A 21,109-nucleotide genomic window follows, 5' to 3' on the forward strand; every position below is an offset into this window, starting at 1 on the left:
AGATTGTAAATAGTTGAGGCCCCAGCACTAATCCCAATGGCACCCCACTAGTTTCAGTTTGCCAACCTGAAAAAGACCAATTTATCCTGACTCTGTTTTCTGTTAGTTAGCCAAACTTCCATCTATGCTAATATATTACCTCCAACACCCATGAGCTCTTATCTTGTACAGTAGCCTATTATGTGGCACCTTATCAAATGCCTTTTGGAAATCCAAATACACTACATCTATTTTGCTACCCTGCTTGTTACATCCTCAAAGAACTCTTAATAAATTTGTCAAACTTTTTTTTTCATGGGATGTGGGCGTTGCTGGCAAGGCCAGCATTTGTTGCCCATCCCTAATTGCCCTTGACAAGTGAGTGGCTTGTTAGGCCATTTCAGAGGGCAGTTCAAAGTCAACCACATTGCTGTGAGTCTGGAATCACATGTAGGCCACACCAGATAAGGATGGCAGATTTCCTTCCCTAAAGGACATGAATGAACCAGATGGGTTTTTATGACAATTGATAATAGTTTCATGGCACTATTACTGAGACAAGCTTTCAATTCCAGATTTTTATTAATTAAGTGAATTTAATTAATTGAATTTAGATTCCATCAACTGCTGTGGTGAGATTCCAACCCATGTACCCCAGTACATTAACCTGGGCCTCTGGATTACTAGTTCACTGGATATTACCACTACATCACCAACTCCCCTTTCCTAAAACCATCCTGACTCTTTCAGGCTTAGAGGGTCAAGGCAAATGGATGGAGTTAGAATACAGATCAGCCATGATCTCTCTGAATGGTATAACAGACTTGAGGGGCTGAATAGTTTACTCCTGCTCCTATGTTACTCAGGTGGTGCTCCAGGAAAGCAGAGATGTCATCATGAACAAGAAAAAAAAATCTTGGATTTACACAATGCCTTTTCTGCACCAAAGACATCCCAAACGGCCGAAGTAGTACTTCTGAAGTATAATCACCGTTTTTGTTTAGGCAAATGTGGCACCCAAATGGTACACAGCAAGATCCCACAAGTGGCGATTAAGACAAATGGTCAATTCATCTGTTTCGGTAGTGTTGTTTGTAGAGGGAGCTTCACTCCACGGCTCAGGAGGACAATACTGATCACCTAGAAGCCACATGGAGACTTGCCTTTGTGGATCAATTATTGCTTGGACCATGAACTGCCTTAACATAAAGACATCCATGCCAGCTGCCTGGGAAATGAGCATTAGCTTTCATAATACTCTGCTGATCATTGCAAATAAGATAAACATTAACAGAATAGAAACCTCTCTGGTCAAAATAGATCGGGGCATTGTATAATGGAGCAGACAAGGCCAAACTGCACAATCTATAATTGCCTGCCCCTTTGGGAATCCAGCCATTCAGTACAAGTACACATCCCTTTTAAGCTGCTGTCTATTTTTCATTGTGAAGGAGATGAAATTGTTTGCTTGAGCAAACAAGGCTTCTGTCACATTTTTATACTGTTATGTACTGTGGATTGACTAATAAATGTGGCGTTACTACAGGCACTTCAGAATGATCCTGAGTGATAGAAATTAAAGGTCATTGTGGTGTTTACAGTTGAGTGCCTATGAATGAATTTGGCCACAGATCAGTATTCATTCATGCTCCTCAGACATAGTTTGGTACATGCAACTTGGTCTGTAATTATGGGTGTGCATGTACCAGCCGGTGCTAATGTGGTGCAGCCTGAGCTGCCTGGTTTCCCTCCTGTGATGCTCCATTCTTCCAAAAAACAGAAATATAGGGAGATTTCCATGGGAAAAATCCATTCCAGTGTAATGAATTTGAGACAATTGTTGGGCCACTGATATTGTTATCAAGAAGGTACCAGAACACCTGGGTGAAAGCAAGAGAAAAAGGCATTAACTGATGGCATTTAAACTCAACTTGCAGCCTTCAGCAAGGTTCTTTATAGACACTTGCATCTTCAACAACACAGCCTGTAGCAAACATGGCCACCTGTTTTACCTGGGCATATGAGCACAATAATATCTTGACAGGAGCACCAAGAAATTACATCAAGAAAATGAAAATACCATTGAGGTTTATTAAACATACACAGAATATTAACCTGGCATGCATCACTGGCACCAAATAAAGTAACAGCGGAAAATAGCACAAGTTGCTAAGTGGTAGATAAGCAAGTAGATAAGTTATGGTTTTCCAGGCCAATTTGTGAATGATCTTTCCCAATTTAAGCCCTTTTTTTGGGCAAGATTGATTGTAAAATCTAGATATTGAGGTCCTAGCATAGATTTACCTGATCAATGAACGCCAGATGCCGCTGAATGGTTGATTCATACTGGTCCTTCTGCATTCTTAATCGATGGCTCATTTCCTTTTCTGTTTCCTTCATGTGACGCACAGTTAATTCTTTCTGCTGGGTCTAATAAGAAAAGTCTGATAAGAAAAATGTATAAAATTTTGTTTTTTATTTTCTCAAGGATTCTGTACAATAAAATAGAAACTGTTTACATTCTGTCCTATGTATCTAATTATGCAAATCAGATTAGTCTTGCTGAAAGTACTGTACTGCTTGATAGACTCATGATAAAGATCAGAACATTGGAGTCAGGGGACAAGTTGCAGAATGGATAGAAAGCTGGTTACAAAAAACAGAAAACACAGAGTAGGGGTTAAAGGTAGTAACTCAGATTGGCAATGGTGGGAAGTGGTGTTCCGCTTGGATTAGGGCTGGGAACATTGTTTTCAATTTGCATAAATGATTTGTACTCGAGAATCAGAAGTACAATTTCAAAATTTGTGGGCGACACCAAATTGTTAGGGTGTAGAAGAAATGCAACAAAATACAGCAAGACATTAAAAAACTTGCAGAGTGGGCATGTAACTGGCAAATGAAGTTTAATATTAGTAAGTGTGAGGTAGTACATTTTGGTAGGAAGAATAAAGAGGTCACATACCAATGGGAAAAGAAGTCTTTAAATGGGATCTGTTGGTACAGATAACAAGTCACTAAAAGTAGCAATGCAGGTTAATAAGGCCATAATGAAAGCAAACAAAGAAATGGGGTTCCTTTCTGGTAAGACAGAATTGAAAAGCAGAGATGTTAAGTTAAACATGTACAGAACCTTGGTTAGACCACAATTTAAACTGTGAGCAATTCTGGTTCTCCATATGATAAAAAGAATATACAGACACTGGAAAAGAAGCAAAAAAAAGAGATTTACTAGAATGAGACCAAAACTGACAGGTTGTACCTATCAGGAAAGGTTGAACAGGCCGGAGCTCTATTCTCTGAAAGACAAAACTGAGGGGTGACCTGGTAGGGCTCTTTACGATTATAAAAATGTTTGATAGGGTGAAGTAGAGAGGACGTTTCCACTTGAAGGCAAGATCAGAACTGGGTGTCATATATATAAGGTAGTCACTAATAAATCAAATAAGGAATTCAGGAGAAACTTCTTTACCCAGTGAGTGGTAAGAATGTAGAACTTGCTACCACAGGGAGTAGTTGAGGCAAATAGCATAAATGGATTTAAGGAGAAGCTAGATAAGCACACAAGGGAGAAAGAAATAGGAAGAATATGCCAAATAAAAACAGAAAATGCCGGAAATACTAAGCAGGTCTTGCAGCATCTGTGGAAAGAGAAGCGGAGTTAATGTTTCAGGTCAGCGATCTTTCATCAGAATTGGCAAAGGTTAGAAATGCAATAGGTTTTAAACAAGTAAAACAGAGGTGGTGGGGGGGGGGGGGGGGGGGCAGGGGGAAGCGAACAAAAGGGAAAGTGTTTGATTGGACAGAGGACCAGAGAAATTAACTGTCAAGGAGGTTATGGAGCCAAGGCAAAGAGAATGTGCGAATAGTGTGGTGAAAGACAAAGCATTAGTGCAGAGAGTGTTAATGACAGAATAATGAAAAGCCCCAGCCAAAAGCACAAACATGAAAAAACTAGTGGCAGGCACATGATTAAAAAAATGAAGAAACAAAATGCAATAAAATAAAAATTAAAAGAAAGGGCCAGTCATGCGCTGAAATTACTGAACTCAATGTTCAGTCTGGTAGGTTGTAGTGTACCTAATTGGAAAATGAGGTGCTGTTCCTCGAGCATGCATTGATGTTCACTAGAACACTGCAGCAGGCCTAGGCAGAGATGTGGGCATGAGAGCAGGGGGGTGTGTTGAAATGGCAAGCAACCGGAAGCTTGGGGTCATGTTTTTGGACTGAGTGGAGGTCTTCTGCAAAGCAGTCACCCAATCTGCATTTGGTCTCCCCAATGTAGAGGTAGCTGCATTGTGAGCAGCGAATACAATATACTAAAATGAAAGAAGTACAAGTAAATCACTGCTTCACCTGAAAGGAGTTTTTGGGGCCTTGGATAATGAGGAGAGAGGAGGTAAAAGGGCAGGTATTACACCACCTGCAATTGCATGGCAAAGTGCTGTGGGAAGGGGACAAGGTGTCAGGGGTAATGGAGGAATGGACCAGGGTATCGCGGGAACGATCCCTTCGGAATGCTGACAGGGAAGGGGAGGGGAGGGTAAGATGCTTTTGGTGGTGGCATCACACTGGAGGTGGCGGAAATGGCGGAGGATGATTGTTTGGATGTGAAGGCTGGTGGAGTGGAAAGTAAGGACAAGGGGAACCCTGTCGCAGTTCTGGGAGGGAGGGGAAGGGGGTGAAAGCAGAAGTGTGGGAAATGGGTTGGACACGTTTGAGGACCTGTCAACCACAGTGGGGGGGCGGGGGGAATCCTCGGCTGAAGAAAAAGGAAGACATATCAGAAGTGCTGTTGTGGAAGGCTGCATTATCATAGCAGATGCGAAGACAGAGAAATTGGGAGAATGGAATGAAGTCCTTACAGGAAGCAGGGTGTGAGGAAGTAGATAGTGTCAAATGAAGAAGGGTGGGAGGAAGCTCATATGGGGCATAAACAATGGCACAGACCTGTTGCACCAAATGGCCTGCATTCGTGATGTAAATACTTTGTAATTGCTTATGAATAGTACAATCCATTGCCAAATAAGCTGAACTTGTTGGTCAGTCGTTTCTTGAATTATTGACTGCAACATTCTAACGTGTGACAAAGCAGACTCTGGAAGAACCACAAATTCCACTCTTCTGATGCTTTCAACATTTGAGTGTGAAAGGTTACAAGCTTCAGCTCACTCCACGCAGGTAAAAATAAATAGGTGGTGCTATGGCTACTCTGTGCCATAAAGTAGCGTTGGGCATAAGTTCAAATCCCAGCCCTCTCAGCTGTTCAGTTTTTAAATGTTCAGACAGTGCAGGTGGCAGCATCATTGTACAACATTTAAACTAACAGCAGGTAGGTGTTTAAAAAGTGAGGCGGTTCAACAATGCACTGGATTTACATTTTGTGCTATGTCAAATAGAAGGTCCTTTAAATTTATTTAAAAATTACAAGCTAGTATGAATCCAGTTTAGACTGCCCACTTTAGTTTCACTGAAGATGCTTGTGGCCAATAGAAAGACTGAGGGAACTTTCAACCCATCAGTTTGCCATTAATCCAAATCCACTCTGCCACCCGGTCCTCTAAAATTAAAATTAATGTCAGCTACAAATATGATGAGCCACACTCTTGGTATTTACCAAAGCAGTCTGTAACATAGTGATGGCACGTTTCTTTTCCTCAAATTCCAGTTTTAATCTGATCATTGAGCTTGTCACCTCAGTTGCCATGACTGAAGCTTGTTCCAAGTGAGCCAATTCCTCTTCAGAAAGCAGAGCCTGGAAACAGGACACAGCATATTTTAACTGTAGTTTAAAATAATATTGAAAACATTAAGTCACATGTGATGTAAGTGGGCGGCACAGTGGTGCAGTGGTTAGCACCGCAGCCTCACAGCTCCAGCGACCCGGGTTCAATTCTGGGTACTGCCTGTGTGGAGTTTGCAAGTCCTCCCTGTGTCTGCGTGGGTTTTCTCCGGGTGCTCCGGTTTCCTCCCACAAGCCAGAAGACTTGCAGGTTGGTAGGTAAATTGGCCATTATAAATTGCCCCTAGTATATGTAGGTGTTAGGGAAATATAGGGACAGGTGGGGATGTGGTAGCAATATGGGATTAGTGTAGGATTAGTATAAATGGGTGGTTGATGTTCGGCACAGACTCGGTGGGCCGAAGGGCCTGTTTCAGTGCTGTATCTCTAAACTAAACATCTTCAATGCAGCTTTTTTCAAATGCCTTTAATTGCCATGTAACACGCAGTGTTAGACCAAAAGCAGCACTGCAAGAAGCTGGGAACAAGTCACAGCTAAGACACTTGACCAAACTTAATTGTGAATGTAGAGTGGTATTTGATCCCATGCCTCATTTAAAAATCATACTCCAGTTCAAATCTATTGATGATTTCAGGACAAATTGCACTCACACTGCCTTCAAACTGCCAATTTCTGACTGTCTCTCCCCTTGCTTTATCAAAGGAAAATTAAATTCCCTGCACACTGCTGCAACTTAAATTTCACACCAAAAATATAAACTCAATTAGGAAATCAACTATGTTTACTGAGCTGCTGATGCTCACTGTTTGTGGCGAGCCGGCATGGACTTGATGAGGCGGATGGCCTCCTTCTATACCATAAATGACTCAAAGTTAAGATAATTCTTTCTGGGAAGGCTATTTTTGGCCTGTAATTTTCAGACTAGGTCGAACATATTATTGCCTCCTGTACTTTCACTAACATCGCTCTCAAAATCATATGTGGGCAACTAAAGTGCAATTTCCAATGTTATATAGGTGATTCTACCAATAAGAGAGAAAATACATAAATATTGAGTGATTAAGTAAACCTATTTGTGTTTTTCCTGAAAGCATTTCTTTGGTATTGATTTTAGGGTTACAGCAACTTAGTTTAAAGAAAAGAAAAGGTGACAGTCTGACTTACCTCTCCGGGTGCTGTTGAGGAACAAGACCTTGGCCGCTCCTGCTCGGACTTCTCCATCTCATCCAAGAAATTCATAATGCTTTGCAGCTTTGCTTCAGACAGCAGTGTGCCGTCATTTGGCAAGCCTGAAGCCTGCTCGATCTGCCCCAGCTTCTCCAGATTATCTGCCGTCAAGGATGTGGAGTCACAATCCTGTTTATTAAGAGAGTGTGTATAAAATAAACCATGCACATCAAGCAGATAAAGCGCATTGTTAATACAGTAGCAATCAGCAATTTTGAGAAGTACAATTCGTTACACACAGTCACAAGGGCAGTAAGTACAAAAGATTAATATTACACCAGTCCTTTGACCACAATTTTTCAAGTTATCTGATCCTTTGTTCTTGCCCTGCTGTCCCTCCTTAAGACGGTTCTTTATATTCCACAAGCCCCACGGCCACACCGCCATGTCATAATCCATTCTCAGCCAATCAATGCTACTGCAGCTAATTTTACCCATATATCGACATGAGTCCATTCTATTGTTTCACCCTGATTTTTTTCAAGTTTCGACTATTGTAATGTCTTACAAGCTACAGTGAAACAATTTAAGATCACAATGTGCCTTACAAGCTACAGTGGAACAATTTAAGATCACATTGTGCTTTGCAAGTTGCAGTGTAAGAATTTAAAATACAGTCCCCACCTATTTCTTTCAGTTAACCAACTCAAACTGTCAACTTTTGCGCACGACCCTCAAAACATAGCAAAGAGTTATAGTTAATGTAACCACCAACGTGCTCTGAATCAGTGCAAGTGCATAGGAGGCTAGACAGACCTATGGATGTTGTTACCAAATATTGTTTCCGACCATTCATAGATTTCCAGTTGCTGTACTCTATCCCACATTCAAATTGTCCTGTAACAATCTACAGAAATGAACTGTAGAATCAATAGTCGAGGCAATGTTTGCCTTCAGACTGAAGGAAAGAGGAGGAATTGGGTGGCCGAATGGATCACTGCCTAGGAGCATCATCGTGCAGCCCTCATCTACCCCCTAAGTTGTAACATTAATCAGGTTCATGGGAAAAAATTTATTTCCCATTAGCACCCAGCCATGTAGGGACAAAACAGTTAGCGTTCTGCCCATAGAAGTAATGACTAGCAGACGGAGTATAGCAGTAAGTACCTCCACTTGTGAGCCACCTGGGTGCCATTCCATGATGATGCATCTTGTACCTTATACTCAGGAGAGTGGTCATCCAAAGTAGACCCACAAGCAGGCAATCCTTGGTTTAGGATATCAGTAGGTTTTAGTTGCACCACACTCTTAAAATAGCATCTCTCCAGATTATCTGGACTAGCGGCTTTCCATTCTCCCCTGGTTCCCTGTCCAGATACCAGGGAAAGTTTCCATGCTGCTGATGATGACTCTTCTCTATTGCCCCTTCTGACTCCACCAGGAAGACCTTCAAGGGTTGCTGGCCCCAAAAGAATAGGGAAGGTGATAATAGTTGGAACAAGTGCAACATCAGCACCTACTTAACAATCCTGCCTTACAAGATGAACCTTGTCCAAATAACTCAACGTTTTTTTTTGACAAGAAAAACGTACATCAAAATTACCTCATCTATCCAAGCATATTTATCCTTTTTATAAACCTTTGGTTCTGGGAGTAATTTAGGTTCTTCTTCCAGCAGTTTGAGTGTGTCAAGCACATCATTCAGTGTTGTTTTAGACTGGGTTAGGCTTGTTGTCATTATCTCCTGCTCCTCAACTGGCATCTCTCTCAGAATCACATCCTGTGACTGGTTCTACAAAACATTTTTAGGTTAGTTAATAAAACTTAGGAAGAAATTTGCTTTAATATTGTGCTCTTCATATGCACAAGACATCCCATAGTATATCACTGCTAACTGATCACTTCTGAAGCGTAGACACTGTTGTTTTGTGGCAAATGCAGCAGCCAAACTGCATCCAGCAAAAGTCCCACAAATAACAATGACATAAAATGGCCAATTCATCTGTTTTGGCAGCATTGATTGAGGAATGAATGTTGGCCAGGACATCAGGAACATGCTCTTTAGATAGTGTCACAGGACCTTTTGAATCCATCTTAACAGGCATATGGGGCCCAGGTCTGATTATGCATCTGAAAGGCAGGACCTCCAACAGTACAGCGCTATCTACAATACTGCACTGAAATGTCAGTCTAGTTCATTTGCTGGAATAAAGTTCAAACCTCAGAGGTAATAACTGTACCATAAGCCAAACTGACTAAAAATCAAAAGTTATTAAATGAAAGCACTTTTTTTTCCAAAAAAGAATGCGAATCAGCAGGCGAAATAAAGATCTGTTTTAACGAAACATCTGCAATGCTAAGTACTCCGTTGTCTCCACAGATGCTGCCTGACCTGCTGACTGTTTCCAACAATTTCTGTCTCATTTCAGGTTTTCCGCATCGGTTTTTCATAAATCATAAAACAAAATAACGTTACTGAATGCACCAATATAGGTACAAAGTGAGAAATCTGAACAACCTCATGGGGATTTCAATATGGTTACAATATTTAAATATTATAGAAACAAAATTCAGAAACTCCAAGTACGTCTAAGATTCCACAGTGTTCTTGTAATTTGAGTTCGGGTAAGGACAGCTGGTGGAAGTCTGCCAGCATTCTGTTACATCCTTTGCTACAGAGGGACTACAGAGACCTCTGCTGGAATGTATAACATAAATATAAATCTCACACACACAAAAATAGGATAGGCTTCAGGTTCCATGTCTAGGCCCGTACATAGACTATGGGGGATGTATGTCACTGATGCCCATCGAAATATATTCCACCATGAGGCAGCATTTTCAAGAAAAACTGACCAGAGTTGGGGGAGGGGGTGGAAGAGATATATATAATTTTGTATCTGTCTGAAGGCTTGGGTGTCAACTACTTTTTTTTTTTAAATGGTTCATGGTCCCTGCCTCATTAAAAGGAGTGCAGGACAGTCACAGGAGCTTCAACAATAGTTGATCGGTGATGATGAAAGCTTTTTTTTGTCTAAACACATATGTTTTGCAGTGCAAGTACACGTGGTGTCATCAACACATGTGGAAATGCCTATATTCTGCACAGGTATGTGCATATATGTTCAAGCTTTCAGTTACTTTAAACATTAAAAGTCTTGCATACAGCATACATTTCCTGGGTCACACTTACTTCCTGTCACACTTTGCTGATAACATCCCATTGTTACCCTCTGATTCACCATAAGCAATGCACAGGAGATCTGAGAGTAGCATTAAAACAATTATATGGAAGAACTTTGCAGGTTACAAACATTTTATGATTTTCTTTTCTGTTTTAATTTTTATCTCAATATTTTTGAAAATCCATTTAAATCATTGAGAAACAAAAAATCAAAGAGTTTCTGAGTCCAACAAAGTGAGGGAGTTAAATTACTACCAACAATAAATCGGTCAGTAATTTAACTGGTTGAATTTGTGCTTGTAGAAAATGTTAATAAATCGGTTTTAATGAAGGTGTTATTAATGAATTTTAAAAATTTCTTTTGTCAAATAGCAAACAAATTTCATAACGACATTAGGTTGATTATTAATTACAGCAGAATTTCAAACACAGGAGTGCTTAATGAGCACATTATTTCAATTGCATATATTAGCTCCTTCACATCAGGAACAGTAACTTATCGCAGCCAGTATCCCCGCATCCCCCGCTCCCCTTCATTGTTGTGAATAGTACTAACAGGCTCTGCTGCAAAACGGATGTTCCACTCCAATGCCCTGGCCCGAACAAAACGAACCCAGGGACAGACAATTATTGTTTAATTTCTGTGCAATTATGCAACATTACTATTCTTCCCCGATTGGCTCAACCACTCTCTCACCTCCATCTTTTACACCGTTCTCCCCAGCAAAACCATAGACATCTCCCATTCTGGTTGTTTCCCCCAGTTGAAGCTTCCTTCTTCAGCCCCTCAGGTCCAATGGGCACAGATTTTGATGAATCGGACACGCAATCTATTTAACCATCGATCACCAGATCAGGCATTATGGGGGAGTTTTAATCCTTCAGGATGGGCAGAATTAGGACAGGGGGTTAAACTCTTAAGAAATCTGAAACCCAACATTGAACCATCGTCAACGAGCCCACTTCAGGTTGAACCAGGATGAGTTGTTTAGGGCGCGGGTGGCAAGTGAGTAGCCTGTGTTGAGAGGTTGGCCAGTAATTTAAATATGCTAATAAAGCTGTGTGCCTCAGATCTTAACACACTTTTACACTGAACAGCTGAGAGCTGGACTGCCCAAGTTTCGGGGAAATGCAGCAGCTGAAGGGAGGCAAAAACACCTAAATCCAGTTGGACAAGTGCCTTTCTAGGAGGAGCAGGTGTACTCCCCACCACCCCCACGGCTAATGTGCCACAACAGGCCTCCCCCCACCCCCAATCTTCAGACTGGCCTGCAATCTTTCTCCACACTCCACTCCCCGGCTGCTTCCTTCAGTCAGCCAAGCTGACCAAACAACAGAGGCAAACATTTTGAAATGAGGTCCTGCTGTTAAATTCAGCAGGATTCCCACATTACGCACATTTCCAGGTTTTCAGCCTACATAACCACTCCCTCTGCCCAACACCTCCCTGTAACTATCAGGCTTCTCTCTCTCCTCTACCAAATCTGCCTACAACTCCAGGAGTAAAGACAAAGTCCAGCTTCGTTACTTCATCATCAATTGTCTCCATAAACGACTCTTCTTTTACTCCTCCACCCTCACCCCTAACAAGTACAAGGCTCAGGAACTTCCTTGTCACCAATGCTGGAGACATTCAGCTGTCTCTGCAGCTTCTCCCCTGCCCAACCAAGCAAAACTTTCCCCTAGGCAACCCCCACCTTAACCTTGAACCCATGTCTCTCGATGTAGTTTCTTCCCCATCTCCTCATATACCTTGTCTAAGCTTATCTCATCCATGAGACCCACCTGCTCTCCTAATGGCTCTCATCCCTACAAACCACCAATCCCCCCCACCCTACCATCTGCATTCCTCTAGCAATGGCATAGTACAACCCCACCCCTCACCCACCATTGCTGTTTGTACCTGCAGCCCCCGACACTCTAGAATTTCCTCCCCAAAACCCTCAGCATCTTCACCTCCCTTTCCTTCTTTCAGACCTTCTTTAATGCACCTCTCTCTGATCAAACTTTCAGTCATCCCCTCCAAACATCTCCTTCTTTGGCTCAGCATCCATTTTTTAATTATGCCCTTGTGAAGTGCTTTGGGATGTTTTTCTACATTAAAAGGCAAAAATAATTGCAAGTTCTTGTTGAAAGGTTTCTATATCCATCCTGTGTGGCTCAAAACAAGCCAATAACTGAGGGGATATTAGCATTTTAAGTTTCAATTTTTTTTTTTAAAAAGAGATACAGCACTGAAACAGGCCCTTTGACCCATCGAGTCTGTGCTGACCATCAACCACCCATTTATACTAATCCTACATTAATCCCATATTCCTACCACATCCCCACCTTCCCTCAATTCCCCTACCACCTACCTATACTAGGGGCAATTTATAATGGCCAATTTACCTATCAACCTGCAAGTCTTTGGCTATGGGAGGAAACCGGAGCACCCGGCGAAAACCCACGCAGTCAGAGGGAGAACTTGCAAACTCCGCACAGGCAGTACCCAGAATTGAACCCGGGGTCACTGGAGCTGTGAGGCTGCGGTGCTAACCACTGCGCCGCCCTATTTACCTATCAACCTGCAAGTCTTTGGCTGTGGGAGGAAACCAGAGCACCCGGCGGAAACCCACACGGTCACAGGGAGAACTTGCAAACTCCACACAGGCAGTACCCAGAATCGAACCCGGGTCGCTGGAGCTAGTTAGCAGCATGCACAAGAAGCCTTAGTTGAGAACATACCACCAATTCATGATAACAGCATATTTGAAGTCATAGTTTTCCGCCAAGAGAACACAAAGCAATAATTTTATTATGCCTTTTCGTATTTGTGTAAAAGCTCTGCTAAGATAAAAAGGGCCCATAAGGATATGAAAAGCAGCCAGTCCCAACTGCACACGGATTTGTTATTCAGATTCAAATAATATTAAGTAGCAGAATGCTTAGTTTGGATAGCAAACAATGTCTCTCTTTTTGTCTTCCTCGACTTCTCTGTCTCCATCTCTGGGGATAGGTTGTCTACCAATATCCATTATAAGCCCACTGACTCCCACAGCTACCTCGACTACACTTCTTCACACCCTACCTCCTGTAAGGACTCCATTCCATTCTCCCAGTTTCTCCGTCTCCGACGCATCTGCTCTGATGATGCTACCTTCCATGACGGTGCTTCTGATATGACCTCCTTTTTCCTCAACCGAGGATTTCCCCCCACTGTGGTTGACAGGGCCCTCAACCGTGTCCGACCCATTCCCCGCACCTCTACCCTCACCCCTTCCCCTCCCTCCCAGAACCGTGACAGGGTTCCCCTTGTGCTCACTTTTCATCCCACCAGCCTCCATATCCAAAGGATCATCTTCCGCCATTTTCGCCACCTCCAGCGTGATGCCACTACCAGTCGCATCTTCCCCTCCCTTCCCCTGTCAGCATTCCGAAGGGATCGTTCCCTCCGCGACACCCTGGTCCACTCCTCCATTACCCCCACCACCTCGTCCCCGTCCCAGGGCACCTTCCCTTGCAATCGCAGGAGGTGTAATACCTGCCCATTTACCTCCTCTCTCCTCACTATCCCAGGCCCCAAACACTCCTTTCAGGTGAAGCAGCGATTTACTTGTACTTCTTTCAATGTAGTATACTGTATTCGCTGCTCACAGTGTGGTCTCCTCTACATTGGGGAGACCAAGCGCAGACTGGGTGACCGCTTTGCGGAACATCTCCGCTCAGTCCGCAAGCAGGACCCTGAGCTTCCGGTTGCTTGCCATTTCAACACTCCCCCCTGCTCTCATGCTCACATCTCTGTCCTGGGATTGCTGCAGTGTTCCAGTGAACATCAACGCAAGCTCGAGGAACAGCATCTCATCTACCGATTAGGCACACTACAGACTGCCGGACTGAACATTGAGTTCAATAATTTCAGAGCATGACAGCCCCCCACTTTACTTTCATTTTTAGTTATTTTTTCTTCCTTTTTTTGCATTCCTTTTTACATTTTTTGCATTTATTTCATTTCATCTTAGTTTGTTCAGTTTGCTTACCCACTGTTTTTTTCAGGTTGTTTTTCTTCAGGTTTGCACTTGCTGATGTTCTATAATCAGTATATTCACACCTAATCTGTACTAATGCTTTGTCTTTCAAAACACCATTAACATATTGTTTGCCTTTGCTCTGTGACCTTTTGGTCAGCTATGTGGCCTGGTCCAATCTGCACCTTCTCCTTTGTTATCTCTTGCCCAACCCCCACCTCACTTGTTTATAATCTGTGACTTTTCTAATATTTGTCAGTTCCGAAGAAGGGTCACTGACCCGAAACGTTAACTCTGCTTCTCTTTCCACAGATGCTGCCAGACCTGCTGAGTGAATCCAGCATTTCTTGTTTTTGTCTCTCTTTTTACCGTGTACTAAAACTAGTTTCATTTGATATTACAAATGAAATCTTATTTAAAAAGTTACCAATTGATTCAGCAGTTTTTCTTCACTCCCCTCCTGAAGTATTGATTCCTTGCTGACATATGGAGAGCCACTGTCCTCCAGTTCCTCACCTAAGAGGCCACTTTTCATGTGTACACCTCGACAGCGAGTATCAACAGGCAATTTGACCATGGAGAGGGTAGGGGTGGAACAAGAAAAAATGTTGTAGACTGCCCCCTATCCTGTCAGCACTCAAATTAAGTCTCAAATGCAGAACAGAGGTTGAATTTTGTGACTGACAGTGAAGTCCAACCGCTGAGGCCAAAAGCGGGAGCTGACCCCACCAGCCAGTGGCGGGGCCCGAGAGATCATATTGCCAGCGCCAGCCAAATAAGAGGCCACCGCCAGGGCTGCCGTCAAATTAAGAACAGCAGCCCTCCCCCAAGAGCTGCCGGCTTAATCAGAAGGTCAGCAGCTCAGCAGCCTCCACCGTTAGCGGTGATCACTACTGAGGCTGCAACAGCAGGGAGAGAGTGCCTCAATGGCAGGGCGACTTCGAAGAAGGGTAAGTGTGATTGTGGGCAGCTGGGGCCAGCGATCTTGGGGGCGGGTGGGGGAAGAAGGGGGGTCCTTAAGTACCAGCAGCATTGTTGCTGTGAGGCCAGCCCCTCCGTGGGCCATGAAACGCCGATAAAAGGAGGGACCCACACAACCCCCGGAGCCCGCTGGCAGGCTGTCAGGTTTCACCAGGCGGTCTCCTGACATGGGCAAAATGCCTGCGAAGGCAAGAAGTGGCCCTCAATTGGCCACTTAAGTGGTTCACTAGGCCATCCGGCAGATAGCTGAACTGCCAACCTTCCCACCGCTGGCAGCAGGAAGACACAGGGCTCCCCTCCCAATGCTTTCCCCCAGCATTTTGACAACCCTTCCACCACCCAGACCACTGTCAATGGACCCAGAAAACTCATCCCCAGGAACCTCCTTAACGAAGAGGCACTGAAGCCAATAATAGTGTCCCTGCCTTAACTCAGCACTGCTAAGAAATGAAACATGGAACTTTCCTGGTTTATATTGCTCAAGTACTCAGAGTCAATGGGGAAAGCAACAAGTTTTTATACACATCAGAAATGATAAACATATGAGCCAAATAGAGAGCAAGACTGATCAGAAGTGAAATAAAAACTCGACATAAATTAGAGTGACATTACATAATAAATCATTCAACTCATACCTGTTCTTCTTCTGTCTTTACACAAGGTCCAAGGGCAAGGGGACTTTCAGTTCTCTGGTTAGAATACAGTTCTGGATTTGTAGCTGCATTAAGAACAAGTTTTTTAAAAATGAGGAAAGGGTAAAATGACAACATTTTGAAAAAAAACATGATGTGGACAGACTCGGGCTCGGATAGCCTATTAGAATGTGAGAAGGGCCAAATGCCAATGCTCACGGTGGTGAAATCCCTAAACTCAAGGAGAATCTTATCACAGCTATGCTGTTGGGAGGAAGATCAAGGGAGAGGGATGGGAGAAGAAAACAAAAAAAAATAATGAGCAGATCATTTAAACTGTACTTGCTTATCCCATTGCAGCAGGTTAATGGAGGGTGCTGATGAGACAATACTGCCTAATCACCACTTCTATTCATACGTTGTATAAAAGAAAAGATTGGCATTTTTACAGCACCTTTCATGACCTCAGGATGCCCCAAAGCACTTTACAGCCAATGAAGTACATTGTGTGGCACATGGACGTAACTCAGCAGGGTGAGGACAGAATTTGCGCTTGTCAATATATTTCAACACACATTTTAATGTTTCTTGATACATGATTTGAACAGTGTTGAACTTTGAACCAATGTTACTTTACCTTAGTGTTCTCCCTTTCAAAATGCTCTCTCATACACAATACAACATTGAGAAGACTTTTGACACAAACTTCAAGGAGGGTGAATTTCCAAAAGGGCTTTAATGCTCGTTGCCATAACCTTAGTGAAATCCATGAAGGTCCCAGAAAAATTACAGTAACATCGGGCAGGATTTTAAGGAGCCCTCGACATCGGGCTCCGTGGCAAAGGTGGGGGGGTGCCTGAAGATGGCCCCGGATGAGGCCCGCCATGGACCTTGACGCCTGCAGGGCCCAGCCCCGATTTTACCAGCGGCAGCGAGGCCTCGTGGCGACCCCCTCCCCACCCACCCTCATCCCCTCGCAGCTCTGTGGCGGGACTGCAATTTAAATATTTGAATAAATTAAAATTATTGAATTAATGAATCTCATGCCTACTCCTTATGTCCCACCGCGATCTTCAGCCCAGCGGCCAGCACTGCTGCAGCTTCGGATGCCTATCCGGGGAAACGAGGCGGAACACTTCTGGGGAGGGTGGGGGAGACATGTTTATCAGTGTTGTTGGGGGGGGGGGGGGGGGGGGGAGTGGGGGGGGAAACAGGGTCAAATTAGTGTCATAGGCGTAGAGGATGGTGGGAAGAGTTGAAGTTGAAAGTTTGTGCAGTTTGGTGGGGGGAGGGCAGTAGGGAAGGTCAGATGGTAAAGGTAAGTGTTCTTTGGTTGGGGGGGGGGGGAAGGGCAAATAACTAACTTAATTGTTATTGGGGGTGGGAGAGGGGCAAAAGAGATGTTTTTATTTAATGTAATTAAATTTCCCTTTAAATATTTAAATTTCACGGTAGGGCTGACAGCCCTTTAAATATTGTGTCAGCGCCTGCGCTCAGACAGCCGACGCCACTGCCGGGGATGGACAGCCAGCCCCCTCCACGTGATTTTGGGGACCGGGGGGCAGCCCACCCCGGCTTTTTAAAATGAGTCGCTACACTTGGAATCGCGGCAGCTCTTTGGCGTGTGGACCGCCATTTTTCTGGCAGCGGGCTTATAAAATTCAGCCCATCATTTATGCTGGTTTTCCAGCATTTCCACCTCTCCGCCACTCAAACTGAGATCAACCAAGAAAACATCAGCAGAAATTCAGCCCATAATCCACACCTGCTGTTTGTCTATTATCTGCTGCACAACCTTGCAAACATTTCACGTTACGACCGAGGCAGGAGGAATGCACTGTTTATTGTAGTTCCACTGCTCCACGGGTCACAACATATATTTAAATTGTTTCGCGCTTACCAATACAATCAATCAATCAGAGACTCTATTTTTATCCTAGAATAAAACACGCGAACCCAGGTTTGTTTAATAAACAACAAAATTATCGGTTTATTATAAAACATGTCTTAACCACTAACAGAGCAAAGCATAAAGAGACGGATTGAAATATTAAACTTCCCTGTTTTTACACACACACACACACACACACACACACACACACACACACACACACACACACACACACACACACACACAAAAACCGGAAAAATATAGAGATTTTCGTTTTAGAGCTCTATTACAACAAAAAACGGTTGGGCTAAGTACTTGCTAATGCTTGAAGGAAAAAAAATGCAACAATGTCCTTTGTTTTGGTTTGGCATCCCAAATGCGTATAGACGGCTGTCACTGGCATCTTCCTAGAACAGTTCCTTTCAGGCAACATTGAAGATCAGTTTGGGTAGGCTTTCCAGGGAGAAATTCAGCAACAGAGGTTTCTAACAGCCCTTACAGTAGAAATGCAGCAACAGTTTCAGTCTGCTTCTTACACTTGCTTCGCAGCTTCGAAAGATGGAAAACTAAAGAGCTGGAACAGACTGAGTGGGGTGGTTTGGTCTTCTTGGCAAGTTGATTCTTTAACTCCTTTTCAAACCACTGTTCATCCCCAGCTGCCTTTTGTCACAATTCAAAGTGAAACCAAAAACATTCCAGATGTCAAGCCTTGTGACCTCTATAGATCCTGACCGGTCACTCCATTATAAACATCTTTCCCCATGTCAAAAGCAACCCCTGCTGGGTTATTATTTGAAAACAGGTGTCTTCTAATAACTGTTAGTTTTCAAAGACAGACCTCTCAGTCACCCTGGTAAAAACCCATCCATGGTGTCTTTTCGGTTTTCCCAAAATAAACTCATGTCCAGCTCTAAAATATGAATCCTCAAAAAAAAACTTTAAAATATAGAAGCACACGTAACATACTGAAATCACAAGGGCAATACAGTAAAATAAGGTGAGAAGGGAGAGAATGCTTGAAAATACACACAAAAAAATGAATCCAATGTATTTCTGCTTCGAACCACATTTTGTCAATCTCTTATCTACAGTGATACAAGTACTGTCCCACACCTGAATTTTTGGATTTGACTTGACTGTGGACTGGACTTGTATTATTTACAGGCACAGGCTTGATAGGTTTTTTCTTCAAAATCTTCCCCGTTTCTTTCAGCACAACTTCTTCCTTACTAACTCTTTTATCTTCAGCTGCTTTTTCTGCCCGTTTCTGCTGAAGTTCCTATAGCAAACACAAGTGGTATGCATTAAAACTTACAGCTATTTGAAAAGTGATGATATATTTGTTAAATGGATCCCAGCCAAATGGTGAAGAATGAATCTAGACACAGATCCTTTTTTTGATAGTTGGTTTATTCACAGAATGCAGCATTACATATCTCTGCCTCCTGTCAACCCCAGTGTCCCAGCAGGGTCTCTCTATATCCACGCTAAGTCCTTAATTAAACAATGCAATTCACCTGTGTGTCTTTGACAACATAATTAATCTACCATTACCAATATTCACCCTTTTAGATTTCTTGTTTCAACTTACAATAAAACACTATTCTCATTCATAGAAATGGACCAGTTCCACCAGTATAATATTTAGCCAATGTGACTACTTCGCTTTGAAATTTTAGACGAAGATCATTTTTAATTTCCTGAGGCAAGGTTTTGTGGTGAGCACTACTTTATTCAACAATGGACGATGGATATTTTGCAGTCTGTGCCTCAGCACAGTTCTTCATAACACTACTGGCAAGGCATCAAATATTGTTAATGGGTGACATTCAACCAGTCTAACCTCCTGTACAAGTATTTGTTGAGTTCTCAGTCAATTCATGAGCCCACTTAGAAGAAAAAGTGCATTAATGTGTTTCCTTTCACATCCTGAGGATTCCCCGAAGTAAATTACGTACTTTTTGAAATAAAGTCACCTGTTACGTAGGTATAATTGCACTCAGCAAGGTCTCAGAAACAGCAAATCAATTAAATAATCAGTTAATCTTTGTTTTGACTGTGGTCAAAGGAAAAATGTTAGCCAGGACACCAGAACTCACCTGCTTTGCTTTGAGTAGTGGCTTGGGATCATTTATGTCCATCTGAAAGCCAGCAACTCTGACAATGCACCACTCCCTCAGTACTGCATAGAGTGTCAGCATAGATTAAGCTCTCAAGTGCTACTGTGGCTCCTACACCCACAACCTTTCAATTCAAAGACAGGAATACTGAGCCACACTGACATATTTAGCCCTACTATTGTTCATAATATGAACTGCACGGTGCAAAAAAGGCAACAGAGATAAGGTACCAATTTTGTTGGTGAACTTGGCCTCATTACAGTCTTGTCGCCATGCAGGAGTTGTCTTGGAACACAAATGTGATCAATAAGCCGTCATGCTATCGGAAAGGGCACATTATCCAAGCAACTGAAAAATTATGACGACTTTAAAACTGTACCTGTATTTGCTGCCCTCCTGCGCAGGTAGCTACCATGAGAAGGAACTAGTCTAGGAGTCACAGTATAATGCAGTGCACTGGGAGGGAAAAATCAGCTCGCGCTGCTCAAAATATGCAACAGCAATCATGAGACCTAGGGGGCATTAAGAAATTCAAAACTCACTCGATTAGTTTCCATACTAAAGGGCACAATGTGGAATGAAGAAAGTTAAAAAATTGGGGGTAGAAATAATCATAGTTCCACAAAGCTACTATAAGGCAATGAGACTAATGTACCTTCAGATCGATGAGTTCCAATATATCTTTTAAGTAGTACCGTAGTGCTGAGGTAGGCCCGTGGAAAAGGAGATTCATACTGACATTATCAGACTACTGCACATACTACACTCCAGTTAAAAAGCTGCTGGAGTCAAATGAAATAAGAATGTTCACACGTAAGCCTAATGTGAAACAAGAAAAAAGCATACTAAACCGGTATGCAGAAATTCACTTTACTGCACAGTACCTGTATGGCTGCCTTCCTAGCTTGTCGAGCTTTCTCTTCTCGGATCTTCCTCCTTTCCTCACTTTTTTTCCTCTGATGCTCTTGGACACTGTCGGCTAGCATTTCTTGCTCTTTCTCCTGGCATAGAAATGCATCATCAGATAATTAGAACTTCCCAGTATTTAACTGGCAAGTTGAACTGGATCTCAACCCAATTGAAGAGTGAATCTAATTCTGTCCTCCTGTGTCACAGTATCTTTAGCATACATTTATTTATCTGACACTGTCTTGCAGCTTCAAAAATATTTAATCGTTTTTAATCTACTTTGTAAAAATGATTTGATGAAATTGAACTCATGCAAGAAATTTCTACACCAAGTATATAAAATATTTTCCAACAACTCAGTGCAGCACAGAATTAAACTTTTGTATTGAGTATACATTACAATTACGCTTCTTTCCATTCTCTTCTCCAAGTCCCCTATCCTACCCAACATAGGCAAAAGCAGGCAACCAGACAGACCCCAGCCAATGCACTTCT

General features: G+C 42.8%; 1 protein-coding gene across 1 annotated transcript in view; it reads right to left on the bottom strand.

Annotated features, from left to right (window-relative positions):
* The window catches only part of cep131 (centrosomal protein 131), a 149,118-nt gene that overhangs the window by 75,149 nt on the left and 52,860 nt on the right, over positions 1 to 21,109 (bottom strand). The window contains 7 exon segments of the mRNA XM_068058421.1: positions 2,284 to 2,409; positions 5,597 to 5,734; positions 6,888 to 7,079; positions 8,494 to 8,682; positions 15,698 to 15,780; positions 18,699 to 18,864; positions 20,590 to 20,706. Of these exon segments, the coding sequence (XP_067914522.1) occupies positions 2,284 to 2,409; positions 5,597 to 5,734; positions 6,888 to 7,079; positions 8,494 to 8,682; positions 15,698 to 15,780; positions 18,699 to 18,864; positions 20,590 to 20,706 (1,011 nt within the window).

This window comes from Heterodontus francisci, chromosome 26 (genome assembly GCF_036365525.1).
Source record: "Heterodontus francisci isolate sHetFra1 chromosome 26, sHetFra1.hap1, whole genome shotgun sequence".
In the NCBI taxonomy this organism is placed as follows: Eukaryota; Metazoa; Chordata; class Chondrichthyes; order Heterodontiformes; family Heterodontidae; genus Heterodontus; species Heterodontus francisci.